The sequence below is a fragment of the Sorex fumeus genome, unplaced genomic scaffold (genome assembly GCF_029834395.1).
Source record: "Sorex fumeus unplaced genomic scaffold, SorFum_2.1 ptg000063l, whole genome shotgun sequence".
NCBI classification, from domain to species: domain Eukaryota; kingdom Metazoa; phylum Chordata; class Mammalia; order Eulipotyphla; family Soricidae; genus Sorex; species Sorex fumeus.
This window is the reverse complement of record NW_026606120.1, coordinates 83865891-83881547: the sequence shown is the minus strand read 5'-3', so window position 1 is coordinate 83881547 and position 15657 is coordinate 83865891. Positions and strand designations below refer to the sequence as shown.

General features: G+C 56.6%; 2 protein-coding genes across 2 annotated transcripts in view; one reads left to right on the top strand and one right to left on the bottom strand.

Annotated features, from left to right (window-relative positions):
- WIPI1 (WD repeat domain, phosphoinositide interacting 1) overlaps positions 1-3306 on the top strand; it is a 39887-nt gene extending 36581 nt beyond the window's left edge. The window contains exons 12-13 of the mRNA XM_056127924.1: positions 76-176; positions 2746-3306. Coding sequence (XP_055983899.1) covers positions 76-176; positions 2746-2793 — 149 coding nt within the window. The 3' untranslated portion in view covers positions 2794-3306. The remainder of the gene's footprint in view (positions 1-75; positions 177-2745) is intronic.
- Positions 3307-4247: 941 nt separating this feature from the next.
- The window catches only part of ARSG (arylsulfatase G), a 75994-nt gene continuing 64584 nt past the window's right edge, over positions 4248-15657 (bottom strand). Inside the window, exons 10-12 of the mRNA XM_056127921.1 lie at positions 12523-12643; positions 7743-7833; positions 4248-4851 (exon numbers count right to left, since the gene is read on the bottom strand). Of these exons, the coding sequence (XP_055983896.1) occupies positions 4574-4851; positions 7743-7833; positions 12523-12643 (490 nt within the window). The 3' untranslated portion in view covers positions 4248-4573. The remainder of the gene's footprint in view (positions 4852-7742; positions 7834-12522; positions 12644-15657) is intronic.

The following is a 15657-nucleotide window of genomic DNA, read 5'->3' as shown; positions in this document are numbered from 1 at the left end:
TGGGGAGTGGGCAGGGGGTCCCCGGGCCCTCCACCCCTGCCCGCGGCTGCACTCACGCCCGCCCTGGGTTCGCAGGTTTCTCGGAGGACGGCGGGGCGCTCCGCGGCGAGGTCATCCCCGAGCACGAGTTTGCGGCGGGGCCCGTGTGCCTGGACGATGAGGAGGAATTCCCCCCTGTGAGCATCAGGGGCTCGTAGGAGGCTGGCCCGGAAGCCGCCTGCCCGCCTGCCCGCCCGGCCACTCATCCTTCTCACATGGCAGCCGGGACGGGACGGGGCCGGGCGGCGGGGTCGGGAGCACTGTTCCGGGAGTACCACGGCGCCCTTGGCCTGGCTTCTCTGTCCTCCCTGCCGCTGCTCGCCAGGGGTGCGCCGAAGCCTGCGCCTGCCTCAGCCTCCCTTCCTGAGGACTCTGCCTCCCTTGGAGCCAAACACAAAAGGCACTGCCTCCTCCAGGGAGCCCTTGGGGGGCTTCAGCTGGTCTGAAGGGCCCCGCCTGCTCCCCCAGGCTGCTGGGGCGCTTGGCTTGGTTTCTCCCGGCTTTCCTGGGCACAGAGAAGACCCTCTGCGTGCGTGAGGTGGTCTGGGTGGTTCCCAGGACCTCCTGAACTCCCTTCCCCAGGGAGCTGCCCCAAGGCCCCCGTCCCAAGCGGTCTCCACCCCAGAGCACTTGAGAGGAGCCCCTCCAGAGAGGAACACTCGCATCCCCCCCCCCCCCCAGTCTTCCCTGTGTCCTGCAAGAGGCTCTCCTCATGCAGAAGGGGCACTCCTCTCCCCTGCACTCACCCTCGCCAGAAGGGGCCGGGGCGGGGGCTGTGTGTGACTCGGCAGGTCTGAGGGAGGCTCAACAGAGACCCCAGGGGGCGACCTGGGGGACAGGTGAAGCCTGGCCTTGACGGCGGCGGCGCAGAGAGCAGGGGCTTGAGACGGTGCCCTGCGCACCTAGTTGGGGGACATTCACTGGAAGTTCCAGCTTTGAGGAACCGAGCAGAGCACTCAGCCTCCCAGCTGACCTCCAGGCCCACCCCCATTGCCCCACCCTGCTCACAAGACAGGCATTCACTCTGCTCCCCCCCCCCCCCCCACCCAACTGCCCGGCCCACCAGGCTTCTGGGTCAGAGTCCGTGGGCTTTGAACAAAGATTCGGTCACTCCTTCCATTCTTCCTCTCGCTTGGTGATGAAATCCAGCCTCACGGCCAGCCGCTCTCCAGCTAGATAACAGGGGCACTTTGGCTCCTGGCAGGCAGGAAGCACCTCCGGTGGCCAGAGAAAGCTGAATTAAGTCCTAGGACCGTGAGTCCGTAATTGCTTTGGGAGTTAAACAAAACCAAACCTGGAGACGCTTAAAAACAAGCTGGAAGAGGCGTCCTCCACCTCCACCACACCCCCCACATCCGCCGTCCGCCCGCACGGTCCCCAGGAAGCCACAGTGCTCGGCTCCAGGAAGTGGCTTTGGCACGGGGCTGGCCTGGGTATTTGTAGGCACAGAACATTCCTGCGTGGCCCCGGGAGGGCTGCTGGACAGTCCGTTCCGGGGCGCTGACCCAGGGCCTGTGCAGTGCTGGGCACCTTCCCGCCTTAGCCCTGGTACCTGGAGGGGGCCCTGAGGGAGATGTTCCCTCCCCGGCCCCGGCAGGGGCACAGACAGTCACAGGCAGGGCAGTGGGAGGGAAGGGGGCATCCATAGGTTCAGGGCTAGACATGCCCCTGGGCTGTTCTAATTCATCTCCTCCTCACCCTGCTTGTCGGCACTGCCCAGCTGGAATGGCTGCCCCCCCAGCCCTCAGCCATGCCCTGCCCTGCCTCCAAACCATGCCACCTTTCGCCAAGAGAATCCAGGGCTCACCCCCGGACGCTAGTGCCTTCAAAACCTCCAAGCCCATGGGGCCAGAGCAATAGCACAGCGGGGAGGGTGCTTGCCTTGCACGCAGCTGACCCAGGTTCCATCCCCAGCATCCCTTTCAGTCCCTCCCCTCTGCCACCCCGAGCACCGCCAGAAGTAATTCCTGAGTATTTAGCCAGGAGTAACCCCTGAGCATCACCAGGTGTGGCGCCGAAACTTCTCCAAAGCCCATGATGGGGTCTTGGTGTCTGCTGGGAGAGAACTTTCCAACCAGACAAGGATGCAGGTTGACTGCATCTCCCTGGCACCCCCCCCCCCCCCCGGGCCCTGAGGTATTGGCCACAGGCAGGAAGGCATCAAGAATGGCCTTTGAAGTCCGTATGTGCATCTGTCCACAGACAGACGGATGCTTCCCTGCGTACCGCTGCTCTGACCTCCTGGGGACCTAACTTTGTTCCATGAACAATAGCAACACAGGAACACTGCCATCCCCCGTCCACTCCTGTGTACCACTCCCGTTGCCTTCGGCCTTGGAGTCCAGGCCTGTGGTCCCCCCACTAGCATTTCTCCCGTGAGCAAGGGAGTCGGGACCAAAGGGGTTCCCGACTTAACAGTGACTGAGCACTTTGTACTGACACCGAAGATGAGCCTGACTTACCTGTGCACACACACACACACACACACATACATTTTTTATAAATGCAGTTTTGAAACTGAACTTCCCCACCTCCACCGAGACGCTCCACGGGATGGGTGTCCTGAAACCAGGACTGGGGGTGGGGTGGGGTGTCCATCTCCTCGGGGCGCAGGCCCCCCTGACCGGGCAGGCACCCTAGCTCTGATGCGAATGCCCCCGGCCTCTTCCCAGAGAGAGTAAGGCCCTTCTGTTTTGATTTCGGTAGATAAACTTGTGCCGCGGAAGTCAGAAGGGCAAAACGAAGCACTCGTGAGGAGAAGCACACCCAGAAACTCAGGACACCCTGTCGGGTGGTTGTGGAGAGACCCAGGAAGGTGGAAGAATGGAGTACGATTGTGTGAGCACACCTGGGGGGCAGGAGTCCCGGGCGCCACCCACTTAAGCCACTGGCCAGCCCCCAGCTGCCAGTGTGTGTTGCGGATGTGGGGGAGAGGGGCTTCGGGTACACATCCTGCTCCTTCAGATACGTTCCTCCCCACTCCCCCCCAAGTCCATGCAAACTAAGCAAACTGCCCTGTAACCACAGTTTTGTATGTTTAATAATGGGAGGCATCCTTTTTCTATGTCTGCTGTGTAAAAAAAAAAATGTACTTATAGACAAACCTTTTGGAATTGTATTTCTTGTATATTACATACTGACAGAGACTATTTTAAGCACAGCAAAGGTGTTTTGTTTCATTTTTGCAGTGATTGGAATAAATTGTTTATTACCTTGGAGTTCCATTTTAGGACACTAATAATAAAATCATGGCAATGCATTATGGGAGTTCCTTTGTGACTTATTTCTTTGCGGTTTGTAGGGAGAGCTCTTTGGGGTTTTTGCATCACACCCAGCAATGTTCAAGGATTCCTCCTGGCTCTGCACTCAGGAATCACTCCTGGCGGTGCTCGGGAGACCACATGGGATGCCGGGTATCGAACCCGGATCAGTTGAGTGCGAGGCAAATGCCCTCCCTGCTGCACTATCGCTCCGGACCCTGTAGGATGAACTCTTTAAAGTGCGTAAGATACATTTAGTTTGGCCTTTAAATTGAGGGGTTAAGGGGCCGGAGCAATAATTCAGCAGGGAGGACATTTGCCTTGCACACGGCTGACCAGGGTTCAATTTCCAGCAACCTGTATGGTTCCCCTGAGCACCACCAGGAGTGATTCCTGAGTGCAGAGCCAGGAGTAACCCCTGAGCATCACCAGGTGTGACAAAAAAAAAAAAAAACGTAAAAAAATAAACAGGGGTGGAGGGAGGCCTGCTGGACTGTGAACTTCACAACTTGATGCTCCAGCGCTCAGATTTGGACACCTTTGTTTCCACCCACGGCCCTCTGGTAGAACCCTGCTTCTCCAAGCACCCCCTACAGGTACCTCTAGAAATGCAGGCTCCCGGGCCCTGCCCTGGCCTTTCCTCCAGGAATTGCAAGGGCTGAAGAATTTGGGCCAAGTCCCAGCACCCCTGAGGATGAAATCTGTACTGCACTGGCCAAACTGGGGACATTGAAAAGCACGCTGGGGCCGGACAGACAGTAGGGCAGGGAGGCGCTCGCCTGGAAGCAGCACTGCAGAGACCCCCCATCCCCAACCCCGCCACTGCTAGGCATCTAACGCAAGCTCAGAGCCAGGAGTGATGCCTGAGCACTGCTTGGTGTAGCCCCTACATGAATCTGCACGTTCATCCTCACAGCCTCCCTTCAGCAGGCCAGCACTGCCAGACACCCTAAGTTAGGGCTTGGGCACAGAATAAATATTTACTTTTTAATTTATATATATTTTTTGGATTATTTTTTTCGGGGAGGGGGCACACCAGGCAGTGCTCAGGGCTGACTCCTGGCTCTGGGATCACTCCTGGTGGGCTCAGGGGATCATATAGGGGGGTGCTGGGAATCGAATCCAGGTGCGCCGCATGCTAGGCAAGTGCACTACCTACTGAACCATCTCTCTGGCCCCTGTTTTTAAGCACACCCAGCTGGGAAGTGGGTAGAACCAGCAGGAACAAATAAGCCACCTGCTCGTGGCTGCTTCCACTGGGGACTCCAAGGGTTCTAGGGGCCGGCAGGGCAGCGGCAGGCAGCCCGGCGGGGGTCACAGCAGGGCGCAGCCAAGGGGTCCTTGGAGTAATCGGCTCTGGAGGTGTTGTCACTAGCAATGTCCCGCAGAACCTCAGCAAGGGCCTTGGCCACCCTGGGCAGGACAGCTCGGTACTCAGCGCTCCCGCTGGCCAGAGGCACGGTCTCTGCGGGGTCCTCCTGGACATTGAAGATCAGGGGCGGGTCTTGCCATTGCTCCGGTCCCACGCTCCCGTCGCAGGCCTGGGCCCCACCTAGAAGGACCACACGGCACCATCAGAAGGACCCCCATGGTTGGCCCTGGGCCCCCTCTCCCACCCAACACACACATTCGGCCTCTCCCTGCCCAAGAAGCTGCCTGCAGTGGCCCAGCCAGCTCCAGCCACGCCTCTACCAGCAGTAACATTACAGGTAGGGGCCGGGGTACAGTCCAGTGGGGAGGGTGTTTGCTGCCTTTGCACGTGGCCGACCCGGGTTTGATCCCCAGCATCCCATAGGGTCCCTCGAGCACTGCCAGGAGTAATTCCTGAGTGCAGAGCCAGGAGTAACCCCTGAGCATCACTGGGTGTGACCCAAAAAGCCAAAAAAAAAAAAAAAGGTAAGTGAGCTAAAGACAGAAGAAAAGAAGTGTTTGTAAGATGCACCACCTGGCAGAACTAAAGTGGGTGTTAGTTTTAATAGGCGGCCTTGGGCGGGCGGGGGGGGGGGGGTGTTAGGTTCCAGCACATTCTAGAAGCTGCATGAGGGGCTGGAGCGATAGTACAGAGGGAAGGGCGTTTGCTTTGCACGCAGCCAACCCGGGTCTGATTCCCAGCATCCCATATGGTCCCCGAGCACCACCAGGAGTAATTCCTGAGTGCAGAGCCAGGAGTAAGCCCTGTGTATCACCGGGTTTGACCTAAAAAGCAAAAAAAAAAAAAAAGAAGAAGCTGCGTGACATCGACTAACCCCACACAAACTCCCAACGGGAGACGGGAAAAGCAGTCTGAATGGAGAACCCCCTTGCCAGCTGACATCAGACCACCACCCCCCGAAGCAGGTCTGTATTTTACCCTCCCCGCTAAAATTACCCCCACCTGTTGAGATTTCAGCCCCATCCCAACACCGGCTCTCCCGAGAATTTGCTAAGTCTGTTGCAGGACAGACAGACTCCCCTGGACATGGTAACGGCTGACTAACCATGATGGGCTTCAACAGTCCTGTGACTTCATAGTACCGTTCGTCATTCAGTCCTGGGGTGCCAAGCACTTGCCGGCAAAGCCCTGACTTTTGAAATGCTCTCAGCCAGGGGGCAGCCGTGCCTCCAAGATCACGTCAGGGGTACGTGATTCTTGATAGTTGATAGTTGCAGCCTAGCAACTCCCACCCCAAAGCTTAAACTCTGACGGGTTGGTCGTGTTTGAGGTTTTGGTGAATCAAAGATTCTGTGGCTATTTTTCCACCCTCACATCAGAGTCCCCCGAAGAACTTGTTTGTTTGTGTTTCAGTGCCATAGTTTCTTCTGAATCACTTACGCTTAGGGGGGAAATAAATTTTGTTTTATAGAACTCTCTGGAAAAGCTCTAACATGAAACACAGCGCGTGCAACGGGAATCTGAGTCAGGTCCAAGATTTTGTTCCTTTTCCATTCATTACTCTGATTCCTACTAAGTGCAGGAGATAGTGCTACGCCCTTCAACATCATCCATATTTTGTTTTGTTTTGATGCTCAGGGGTTACTCCTGGTTCTGTACTCAGAGATCACACCTGGCGGTGCTCGGGTAACCCTATGGGATGCTGCGGATCAAACCCGGGTCGACCACCTGCAGGACAGGCACTCTACCAGCTGTACCGTCTCTCCAGACCCAAGACCATAAAGATTAAAGATTTTACAGCTCTGGGTTAAGAGAATTAAAACATCCTGCCCAAGGGCTAAGAGACAGGATAGCGGTTAGGGCAATGCCTGGCCTGCCCCGGCCTGGGTTAGAGGTGCTGGAGGCTACGTCTGGTGGTTCTGGGTATGTCCAGCATCACAGGGCCCAAGCAGCATCACCCTCTTAGGCCCCTGCAGGTCCAGTTGGTTGAGAATCACCAACTTGGGGCCTCTTGACCTCCAGAGTACCATTGGGGAGCTTTCACTCCCGCCACCAAGAAAAATCTAGCCAAAATGACTGTCATCTAAGGCAGAGTGTGATGCACTTCATCCCAAACTCACCCGGCCATGATGCATGGGGGTTTGATAATGGAGGCGACCTTTGAGTTAGGCCTTAAATAAAATAAGAGCGGTTTGACTAAGAAGTTCAAGAGAGAAGGTTCTAGACAACCTAGACCAGAAGGACAGAGTTTTAAAGAGAGAAGCCTCTGGAAAGTTCTGAACACCATCCGACCCACACTCGCCATTCTAAAATACACTGGTAAGACAGTCCCAGAGCCCATCAAAACACAGACCTGTTCCCAGAGGCTGGCCCCAGCCCACCCTCCAGCCTAGCTCCTCAGACCAGCTCTCAGCTTCCCTGACTTGTCAGACAAACTCCCCTTGACAACCAGCAGGGGGAGGAGGCAGGGCGTGTTCCCGCCGGACTGTGGAGCTTCAGGGCTGGCAAACCACAGAGGGGCCTCTGGGTCGAGTGCTGGAGGGTTCCCGGGGCCGAAGGCCCTGAGCAGGACGTGGGCTGGGAAGGCACCAAGGCAGATCTAAGGGACCCCTCATACACACACACACACATAACACATACATACACACATACATACATATACATATATACATACACACATCATACACACATACACATACATACACATCATACACACATACATAACACATACATACAATACATATATACACGTACATACATACACATACACACATACACACATACACACATAAACACACACATACACACTCGTACACACATACACACAGACCTACTCATACACAAATACACATACCTACAGACCCACACATACAGACCCACACGTACCCACACATACATACACACATACACACATACCACATACACACGTCATACATACATACACATATAACACATAATACACACATACACGCATATACACATACACATGCATACACACACAAACACACATGCATACACATCATACACACATATACACACCCACACACCCCACTACCCACCCGTGCCCTCACCCGTGATGTAGAAGGCCTTGTAGTGCTCCAGGCGAACAGTCTGAAGTGCTCCCAACTCCCCTGCAGCCCCACTGTTGGGGTGGAACAGCACCTGGGGGAACAGCAGAGCCAACTGGTAGAAACAAACCTGCCTCTCCCGAAGACCAGCACAAGCCCCGCTGCCCGCGCCTCCCACCCCAGGGCTGGCAGCCCCCCGCCCACCGCCCCTCTGATGGCGCTCTCTTGTGTGGATTCAGAGTGGGTGACGGCGCTGATCAGATTCTAGCACCTGTGGCCAAGTTGTAGCACCTAGGGCCACGCATAAGGGAAGTCTTACCACAAGGATCGGCAGCATCATTGCCATCTTTTTCTTTCTTTCTTTTTTTTTTTTTTTGCAGGTGGGGAGTCATCCCTGCTCAGGGCTTACTCCTGGCCCTGCACTCAGACATCACTCGTGACAGTGCTTGGGGGATCACAAGGGATGCCAGGGATTGAACCCTGCTCAGCCACATGCAAGAAGGCAAACGTTGTCCCCACTGTACTATCGCTCCAGCCCCACCAATGCCTTCCTGAACCTAAACCAACCCACGTTTTCTTAATTAACCTTTTATTGAGCCGCTCTGCCTCGCCCCGAGCTCTATATAGCCATGCATGGTGGTCTGCCCTGCAATCTCTCGCTTCTTTGCTCTGGGGATCTGGAGTGGAGAACATCAGGGATTCCACTCTTACTCTCAGCATGGGGCGGGCGGCAGACAACCAGAGAGATGCCACCAAGGGGAGGGTACTTGGCCTTGCACATGGCTGACCCTGTGCCAATCGGCTGGCACCTTAAGCCCTGCCAGCTGTGGTCCCAAAAGACAAAAGTCAAAGAAACAAACAAAACCCTCCCAGGGGGCAGGAGCGATAGCACAGCGGGTAGGACGTTTGCCTTGCATGTGGCCACCCCGGGTTCCATCCCCAGCATCCCATACGGTCCCCTGAGCACCACCAGGAGTGATTCCTGAGTGCATGAACCAGGAGTAACCTCTGTGCATCGCCGGATGTGACCCAAAAAGCCCTCCCAGGGGCTTCTTCCATTCAGGTGTGGGTCCCCTGTGCTGTCTTTGGTGCTGTCTTTCCCCCAGGTGTGCATGTCCTGGGCAGGGAACGCCGCCCTCTGCTCCCTCTGCAGAGCTGCCCCATCCCGGCACTCTAGCAGGTAACCTCTTGTCTTTCCATCACATCCATTATCTCCCTCGAGCTCGACAGCACGAGATGCTGCCACCTCTGTGGCACTGGGCACAGGTCACCTGTGGAAGGTGTGGGGTTCCCCGGGTCGCGGAGGGCAGCAGGGCAGGGAGTCAGCTCATCCCAGGTTCGTGATGAACAGCGTCGCCGGGAGCTCGCTGGGTTTGGCCTGGGAAGCTTCAACCCCCACGGGATGAATCAGATGAATCATGACTGATAGAGAGCCGGAGGCAGGCACTGGCCTGATTCAAAGTTTCCACCGGGGCTAAAGATACTTTTCTCAATGAGAAACATCTGCAGGAGCAGTCAACAGCTGTCTTGCGGCAGTCCCCACACCTGTGGCTTCCGGGGGACTCCATGGCGATAGCCACCAGCTCACTGCCAGCCTGCCCACGGACAGCAGGAAAAGAAGCGGCTCCCTGAACTCTGTCCTTTAGACCCCACAGGAAGCCAGCCTGGGCCAGCAGGAGGCCATTCGCCGTCCCCTCAGGAAGCCCCATTGTCCGCGGGTCCCCGGGGATGCACTCAAGACACCAAGGCTGCCAGTTTCAATCAGGGCCTGGATTGGCACCAACAGAAATCCTGGAACGTGTGTGTGTGTGTGTGTGTGTGTGTGTGTGTGTGTGTGTCTGTCTGTCTGTCTGTCTGTCTGTGTGTGTATACGCGCGCCCACACGCACAGGTGTGTGACAGGAGGGTGCCGCCAGCCCCAAGAAATTTAGGCAGCAGCCAGGAGGGGGCAGAAGCTTCAAGTCGGCTCTTCTCTCCAGGAAAGCAAGTGGCCGGGGCGCAACCCACATCTGCCTGCCGTGTTTTCCCTCCAAGCGGCTCTGACGTTCTTCTGGTTAGAGCCTCAGAGGAAGGAGGTTGGCAAAAGGTGCACACTGGCCGCAGCTGGAGACATTTCTGGGCTCGGGGAAGAGGGTCTGAACCTCAGACATCACTTGCATCTCCAGTTCGTAGCCTGTTTGCTTGGCTGTCTTTGGTTTTGCCCGCTTCCCTCCCCCCCATCCAGAAGGAGGGCTTCTCCCCTTTACCAAGCCCCCAGCCCCATCAGGTGGGGGACGCAGCTCCCTTCACTGTCATCTGTCACCGCTAGGGGCCTCCCTACAAGAAGTTATGGGTGTTCCGGGGATGGCCACCCCTGCCTTGGTTTCCTCAAGGTACAGCCTTGTCAGGGTGTGCCCAGTGTTTTATGGCCCCAGCCGCCCCAAACTGGTTTGGCAGAGGCAGAACCAGGAAGCAAGGTTTCCCTTTAGTGGCTGTTCTGGGGCTTGGCCTGTACCCCCTAGGGGCTGGCAGGTGGCTTCATCAGAGGGGACATCGGTGAGAGACAGACTCCCTGGAGTCTGCTATGGGTTCTAACCCACACAAAGACCACATGCCCCTGCAGAGCAAGACAGCAGCTGGAGGAAGCCCCGTGGTCAGGCTTCTCTGGGGCATCTCTGCCTATCTGCAGGGCCACCGTGCACCAGGTTCCAGGCCCCCTGGCTGCTCACCTTTCCCTTACTGGTTTCTTCATTTGCACAAGAGCCAACGGGTTGCACGTGGCACAAGCAGACACAGGCGTTACTCGGAACTTCCTGCCCCTGCCATCATGTTCCTAAACCAGACTCTGTTCTATTAGATCCTTATAAACTCAGGGCATGTTGCGGGTCAAGCCCATCAAAGGGTGGGCTGGGGTGGCTGGACAGGAATGAAGGTGCAGAAAGGCCAGACCAGGGTCAAGCCTGATGGAACCCTTGAGCACAGAGCCTGGAGTGAGCCCAGAGCACCATGCCCAAAAGGCCCCTTAAAAACACAAACCCTGGGGCTGGAGCTATAGTACAGCGGGGAGGGTATTTACCTTACATGCAGCTGACCCGGGTTCAATTCCCAGCATCCCATATGGTCCCCTGAGCACCACCAGGAGAAATTCCTGAGTACATGAGCCAGGAGTAACCCCTGTGCATCGCTGGGTGTGATCCAAAAAGCAAAATAAAAACAAAAAGACCCACGAACCCTGGAGAGGGTGTCTGTGTAAACGGGAGAGTGTCTCTGAGCATTGATTTGGGCAGGCACATGCCTTGCATGTGGTTCTCTAGAAAGCACGTGGAGATGTGCATCTCATCGGCGCAGACCCAAGACAAGCCCCCATCCTCTGCCGAGAGAAGACCCAGGCCAAGCTCATGACCAACTTTGAGCTAGGTTGCCTTCAACCTCCCAACAATCTTATCTCGCTGGTCATGGCGAGCATTACCGAAGTCCAGTGTTCTGGGAGGGGGATGTGACCCAGGTGGCAGCACCCTTGCTCTGTGACTCTGGAAGTTTTCACCAGCAACTTCTGGCGGCTAGCCACGATCTGGAGTGTTTCCCGCTGGGTCCTGAGACGTGCTGAGGGGAGCAAGTCCCCTGGAACGCCTTTCTGCACCACACCTCCCACGGGACACCCCACACCCGGCGCGCCTGCGGCCTGGGGCTCCTTGCTGGCTGGGGGGTCCAACCTCCTTCATGGGGCCCCTTCTCCGTCAAGTCCCAGGGCCAGGGTCCCGTCTGAGTCTGCCAGAGGGCCAGCTGGCAATGTCAGGGAGCCCTTGAGGCGTGTTCTGCTGACCCCTATTATTCTGTGTGGAGCTATGGGGAGAAACACTCAGAGGTCCCTCACGGACGTGGCTCTCGGCTGTTCCCGTTCCAGCCACAGGAAGCGGAAACCGGCTTCCTTGGCTGCTCGGACCCAGCCCAGAGAGTCGGATATTCCAGGAGCACCTGACAGCACTGAGGAGCTGCCAGTCATGTCTGGAGACCCCAGAACGCATGGCAGAGCTGGTAGGTGCCCTGCAGGCGCACCCCCCACCCCAAGGCTGTGTCCTGGGCTGCCGGGCAGCGGGCAGGACAGCAGCTCGGGGAGCCCCCGTACAAGTGGGCAGCATCCATGTCCCTCCCATGTTGCCCCAAGAAGAACAGCAATAAAATCTTTAGTGGGAGGCGATCCCTTTCAAATGGGGCGGGGGGTTCTCCCACCATCTCTCCTCCCATGTCCTCTTCCTGTGGCCAAAAGCGAAGGGTGGGGAAAAACTTTCAGTTCCCAGCACAGCCACCAGTGTTTGATGGGAGGGGAGTCGGGGTGATGGGAGGGGACTCGGGGTGATGGGAGGGGACTCGGGGTGACGGGAGGGGATTCGGGGTGATGGGAGGGGATTCAGGGTGACGGAGGGGACTCGGGGTGACAAGAGGGGACTCAGGGTAATGGAAGGGAAGTCGGGGTGATGGGAGGGAACTTGGGGTGATGGGAGGGGACTTGGGGTGATGGGAGGGAACTCGGGGTGATGGGAGGGGACTTGGGGTGATGGGAGGGAACTTGGGGTAATGAAAGGGAAGTTGGGGTGATGGAATGGGACTCAGAGTGACGGAAGGGGACTCAGGGTGATGGGAGGGTCTCAGGAAGGGTCAGGACACTGGCAGGAGAAGAGCAGAGGGAAGTGGGAAGAGGGGTCATCCTGAGGGAGGGCCTTCTCCGCTGGTTCTGTCACAGCCACTGGGCCAAAGACGCCCCCTTGGCACAAACACCAGAGCTGGGGCAGGGCCTCTCCACTCACCCTATGTCCCAGCTGAGACCGGCCGAAAAGCACCTCGGATACGTCCAGGCCATCCCAGCGCCGGCCTGTGGGGAGGCTGGCTCCAGCCAGGGCCAGCACGGTGGGGAACACGTCCAGCACACTGCGGGCAGAACAAGAGGCTGTGAGTCCCCCCCGGACCCCACACACCAACACCACCTTGGCCTGCCTGGCCTGCCCTTCAGGTTGCTCCTGGGTCCCTCCTGGGGCCCCAGCGCCCGGGGGCCACATGGGGTGACCCGGACCACCCCCAGCCCTGCTGGCTTCTTGCTCAGTTTCCTGTTCTCTGTGGCACACACAGGGGCCAGGGGCGGCTCAAGGGGCTTGCCGTGAGGCTCTTTTTCTTTCTTTCATTACAAATGAATAAATATTTTTCAGTCCACAGTCTGCTCTCAGCAAGGATCTCCCATCCTGGAAGGATCTGTTGCAAACCACAGTACCCAAAAAGGAGAGAGAGAACAAGAGGGAATGCCCTGCCACAGAGGCGGGGTGGGATGGGGGGGATGGGGGGTAGGAGGGATACTGGGATTGGTGGGGGTGGAGAAAGGGCACTGGTGAAGGGATGGGTGTTCGATCATTGTATAACTGAAACCCAAGCACAAAAATTTGTAAGTCTACAACTATACCTCATGGTGTTTCACTAATAAAAATTTTTTAAAAAATAAATATTTTTTAGATTAAAAAAGAAAAGACTTCCCAGGCATAGAAGAGAGAAAGTTTCACATGCATAGTTCCTGCCTGACCCCCCCCCCCCCCAAAAAACGGAAGTCATATTGAAGCAGATTTTCTTCATGGGAATTGGTTTTTTTTTTTTTTTTGATGGGGATGTGGGGGCCACACCCTGAGGTTCTCAAGGTTTATTCCTGGCTCATTGCTCAGGAGTCACTCCTGGTGGGGCTCAGGGAACTATGTGCAGTGCCAAGCAAGGCAAGTACCTTATCTCCTGTACCACTGTCCCAGGTCCTCTTTGAAAAAAAACAATTTTGCTTTTGTTTTTAAGTCATGGGGTGCGGTTTTGCTTTTGTTTTGAAGTCATGGGGTGTGGTTTTGCTTTTTTTTTTTAAGTCACAGGGTGCAGTTTTCTTCAAGATGATGGGAGGGAGCAAAGAGAGAGAACAGGGGTGAAGGCGTTTCCCTGACAAACTGTAGACCCCAGTTCCATTCCTGGGACCGCCCACGGTCCAGCAGGGGTCTCTCCTGAGCAAAGAGTCAGGGGGAGGGTCGAGGCAAGGGGCTTGCAAGCAGATGCAGGGTGCAGTCTTCTGCCCCGCCTCCCCTGTGTACACAAGGGACCTGTGGGTGGGACCCCGTTTCTCCCCCCACCCTGGGCTGTGCCTGCAGCGCCCACCCCCACCCCACCACCTCTGTCCTCCTCAGTGGGGGCGGGGGTGCCCCCAGGGAGCCATCAGCTTCCAGCTCCGTCACAGAGTAGTGGCTTATCTCAGGGAAACTCATGCTCCAGGAGTCAGTCCCACATTGTGCAGAGACAAGGAGTGTGGAGTAAGCAGCTGCAGGGTACAGAACATTCTAGCAACCCGCCCAGAGTCCAAGGTTCTTGCCACGGAACATTCTAGAAACCTGCTGTCTCTACCTCACACTCTCTCCTCTGACCCCAGGCTGACTTCCTATGGAGACAGCACTAGGCCCCATGGATTCCACTGGAGTAGGCAGGAAGCTTACTTGGAAGTGCCCAGGCATGGGGCGGGAGAGATGGCACAGCGGATCGGGCTCTACCTGCCACACAGTTGGCCCAATTGACCCGGCTTGGATTCCCGGCACCTCATGTGGGCCCCTGAGCCCGCCATGAGTCAACCCTGAGCACAGAGCCAGGAGTCAGCCCTGATCACTGTCAAGTGTGGCTCTAAAAACAAGCCTACAAGAAAAGGAGCCAAACCTGGGGCCAGAAAGATGGTGCAGTGGTAAGTGCCTACGGTGCCCCGATTGCAGTCAAGCCAAGCTCATGCCCCTCGGTTTCCCTGAGCACCACCAGGAGGGAACTCTGAGTAGAGACTCAGGAGAAATGGTTGAGCACTGCTGAGTCACACACACACACACACACACACACACACACACACACACACACACACACACACATTCCCAGGCCTGAACACAGAGAAAACTCTGGCCCAGGAGAAGTTTCTCTGATAACTTAAGTTTGAGGTGAGGAGAATGGTGAGGGGATTGTGGGCTGTCAAAAACCTTCATGACAAGAGAGAGCAAGACAGTCCCTGAGGGGCTGGAGCAATAGCACAGTGCGTAGGGCATTTGCCTTGCACGCGGCCAATCTGGGTTCAATTCCCAGCATCCCGTATGGTCCTCTGAGCACCTCCATGAGTTATTCCTGAGTACATGAGCCAAGAGGAGTCCCTGAGCACTGCCGGCTATAACCCAAAAAGAAAAAAAAAAAAAAAAAAAAAAAGAAAGAAAGAAAGAAAGAAAAATGAAAGTCCCTGAGCTGAGTCCTGGAGGGGCAGGAAGGGGCTCTGGCACCCACAGTCCTGAGCTTAATCTGACCAAAGTGCTCCTCAGTCACCCAGTCCTTCATCTGGTTTGACGAGGAAGTAGCTGGCCTTTGGCAGGCCCTGCCCTCTGGGGGGTGAGGGCTGCACCCTACTTTGCTGCACGGTGGCAGTCACAGTGCTAAAAACCACAGAAGCAGCCACGTCTGGGAGACCAGGGACCCCCACACAGGAAACCGACACCAGCCCGGCCTGGACCCTCATGCTCTTCTTAAGAATCCATTTCTGGGGGGCAACCGGGCAGCAGAAGGGGGGTTGCCCCCAACTCAGCAGTCCGGACCCCAAGACTCACATGGAGGGAAGAGAGAACGCTCTGGGCTTCCTCGGGGTAGAGGAGGTGAGGGCCATCCCAGGGCAAAGGAAGGGGTGAGGGGAGGGTGGATGCCCCTAGAAGCTGGGGTCACTTGAGGGGAGGAAAAGGGGGTGTGACTTGAGGCTGGAGAGATAGCTCGGAGTGGAGGGGGTGGTGCTTATTTGTACATGGCTGACCCTGGTTTGATCCAGGGCACCACCTACAACCCTGTGACACTGCCCAAAGTGACCCCTTGAGCACAGCTGGGTGTGGATCCAAAGCAAAATGGGTTTGCAGACAGGAAGT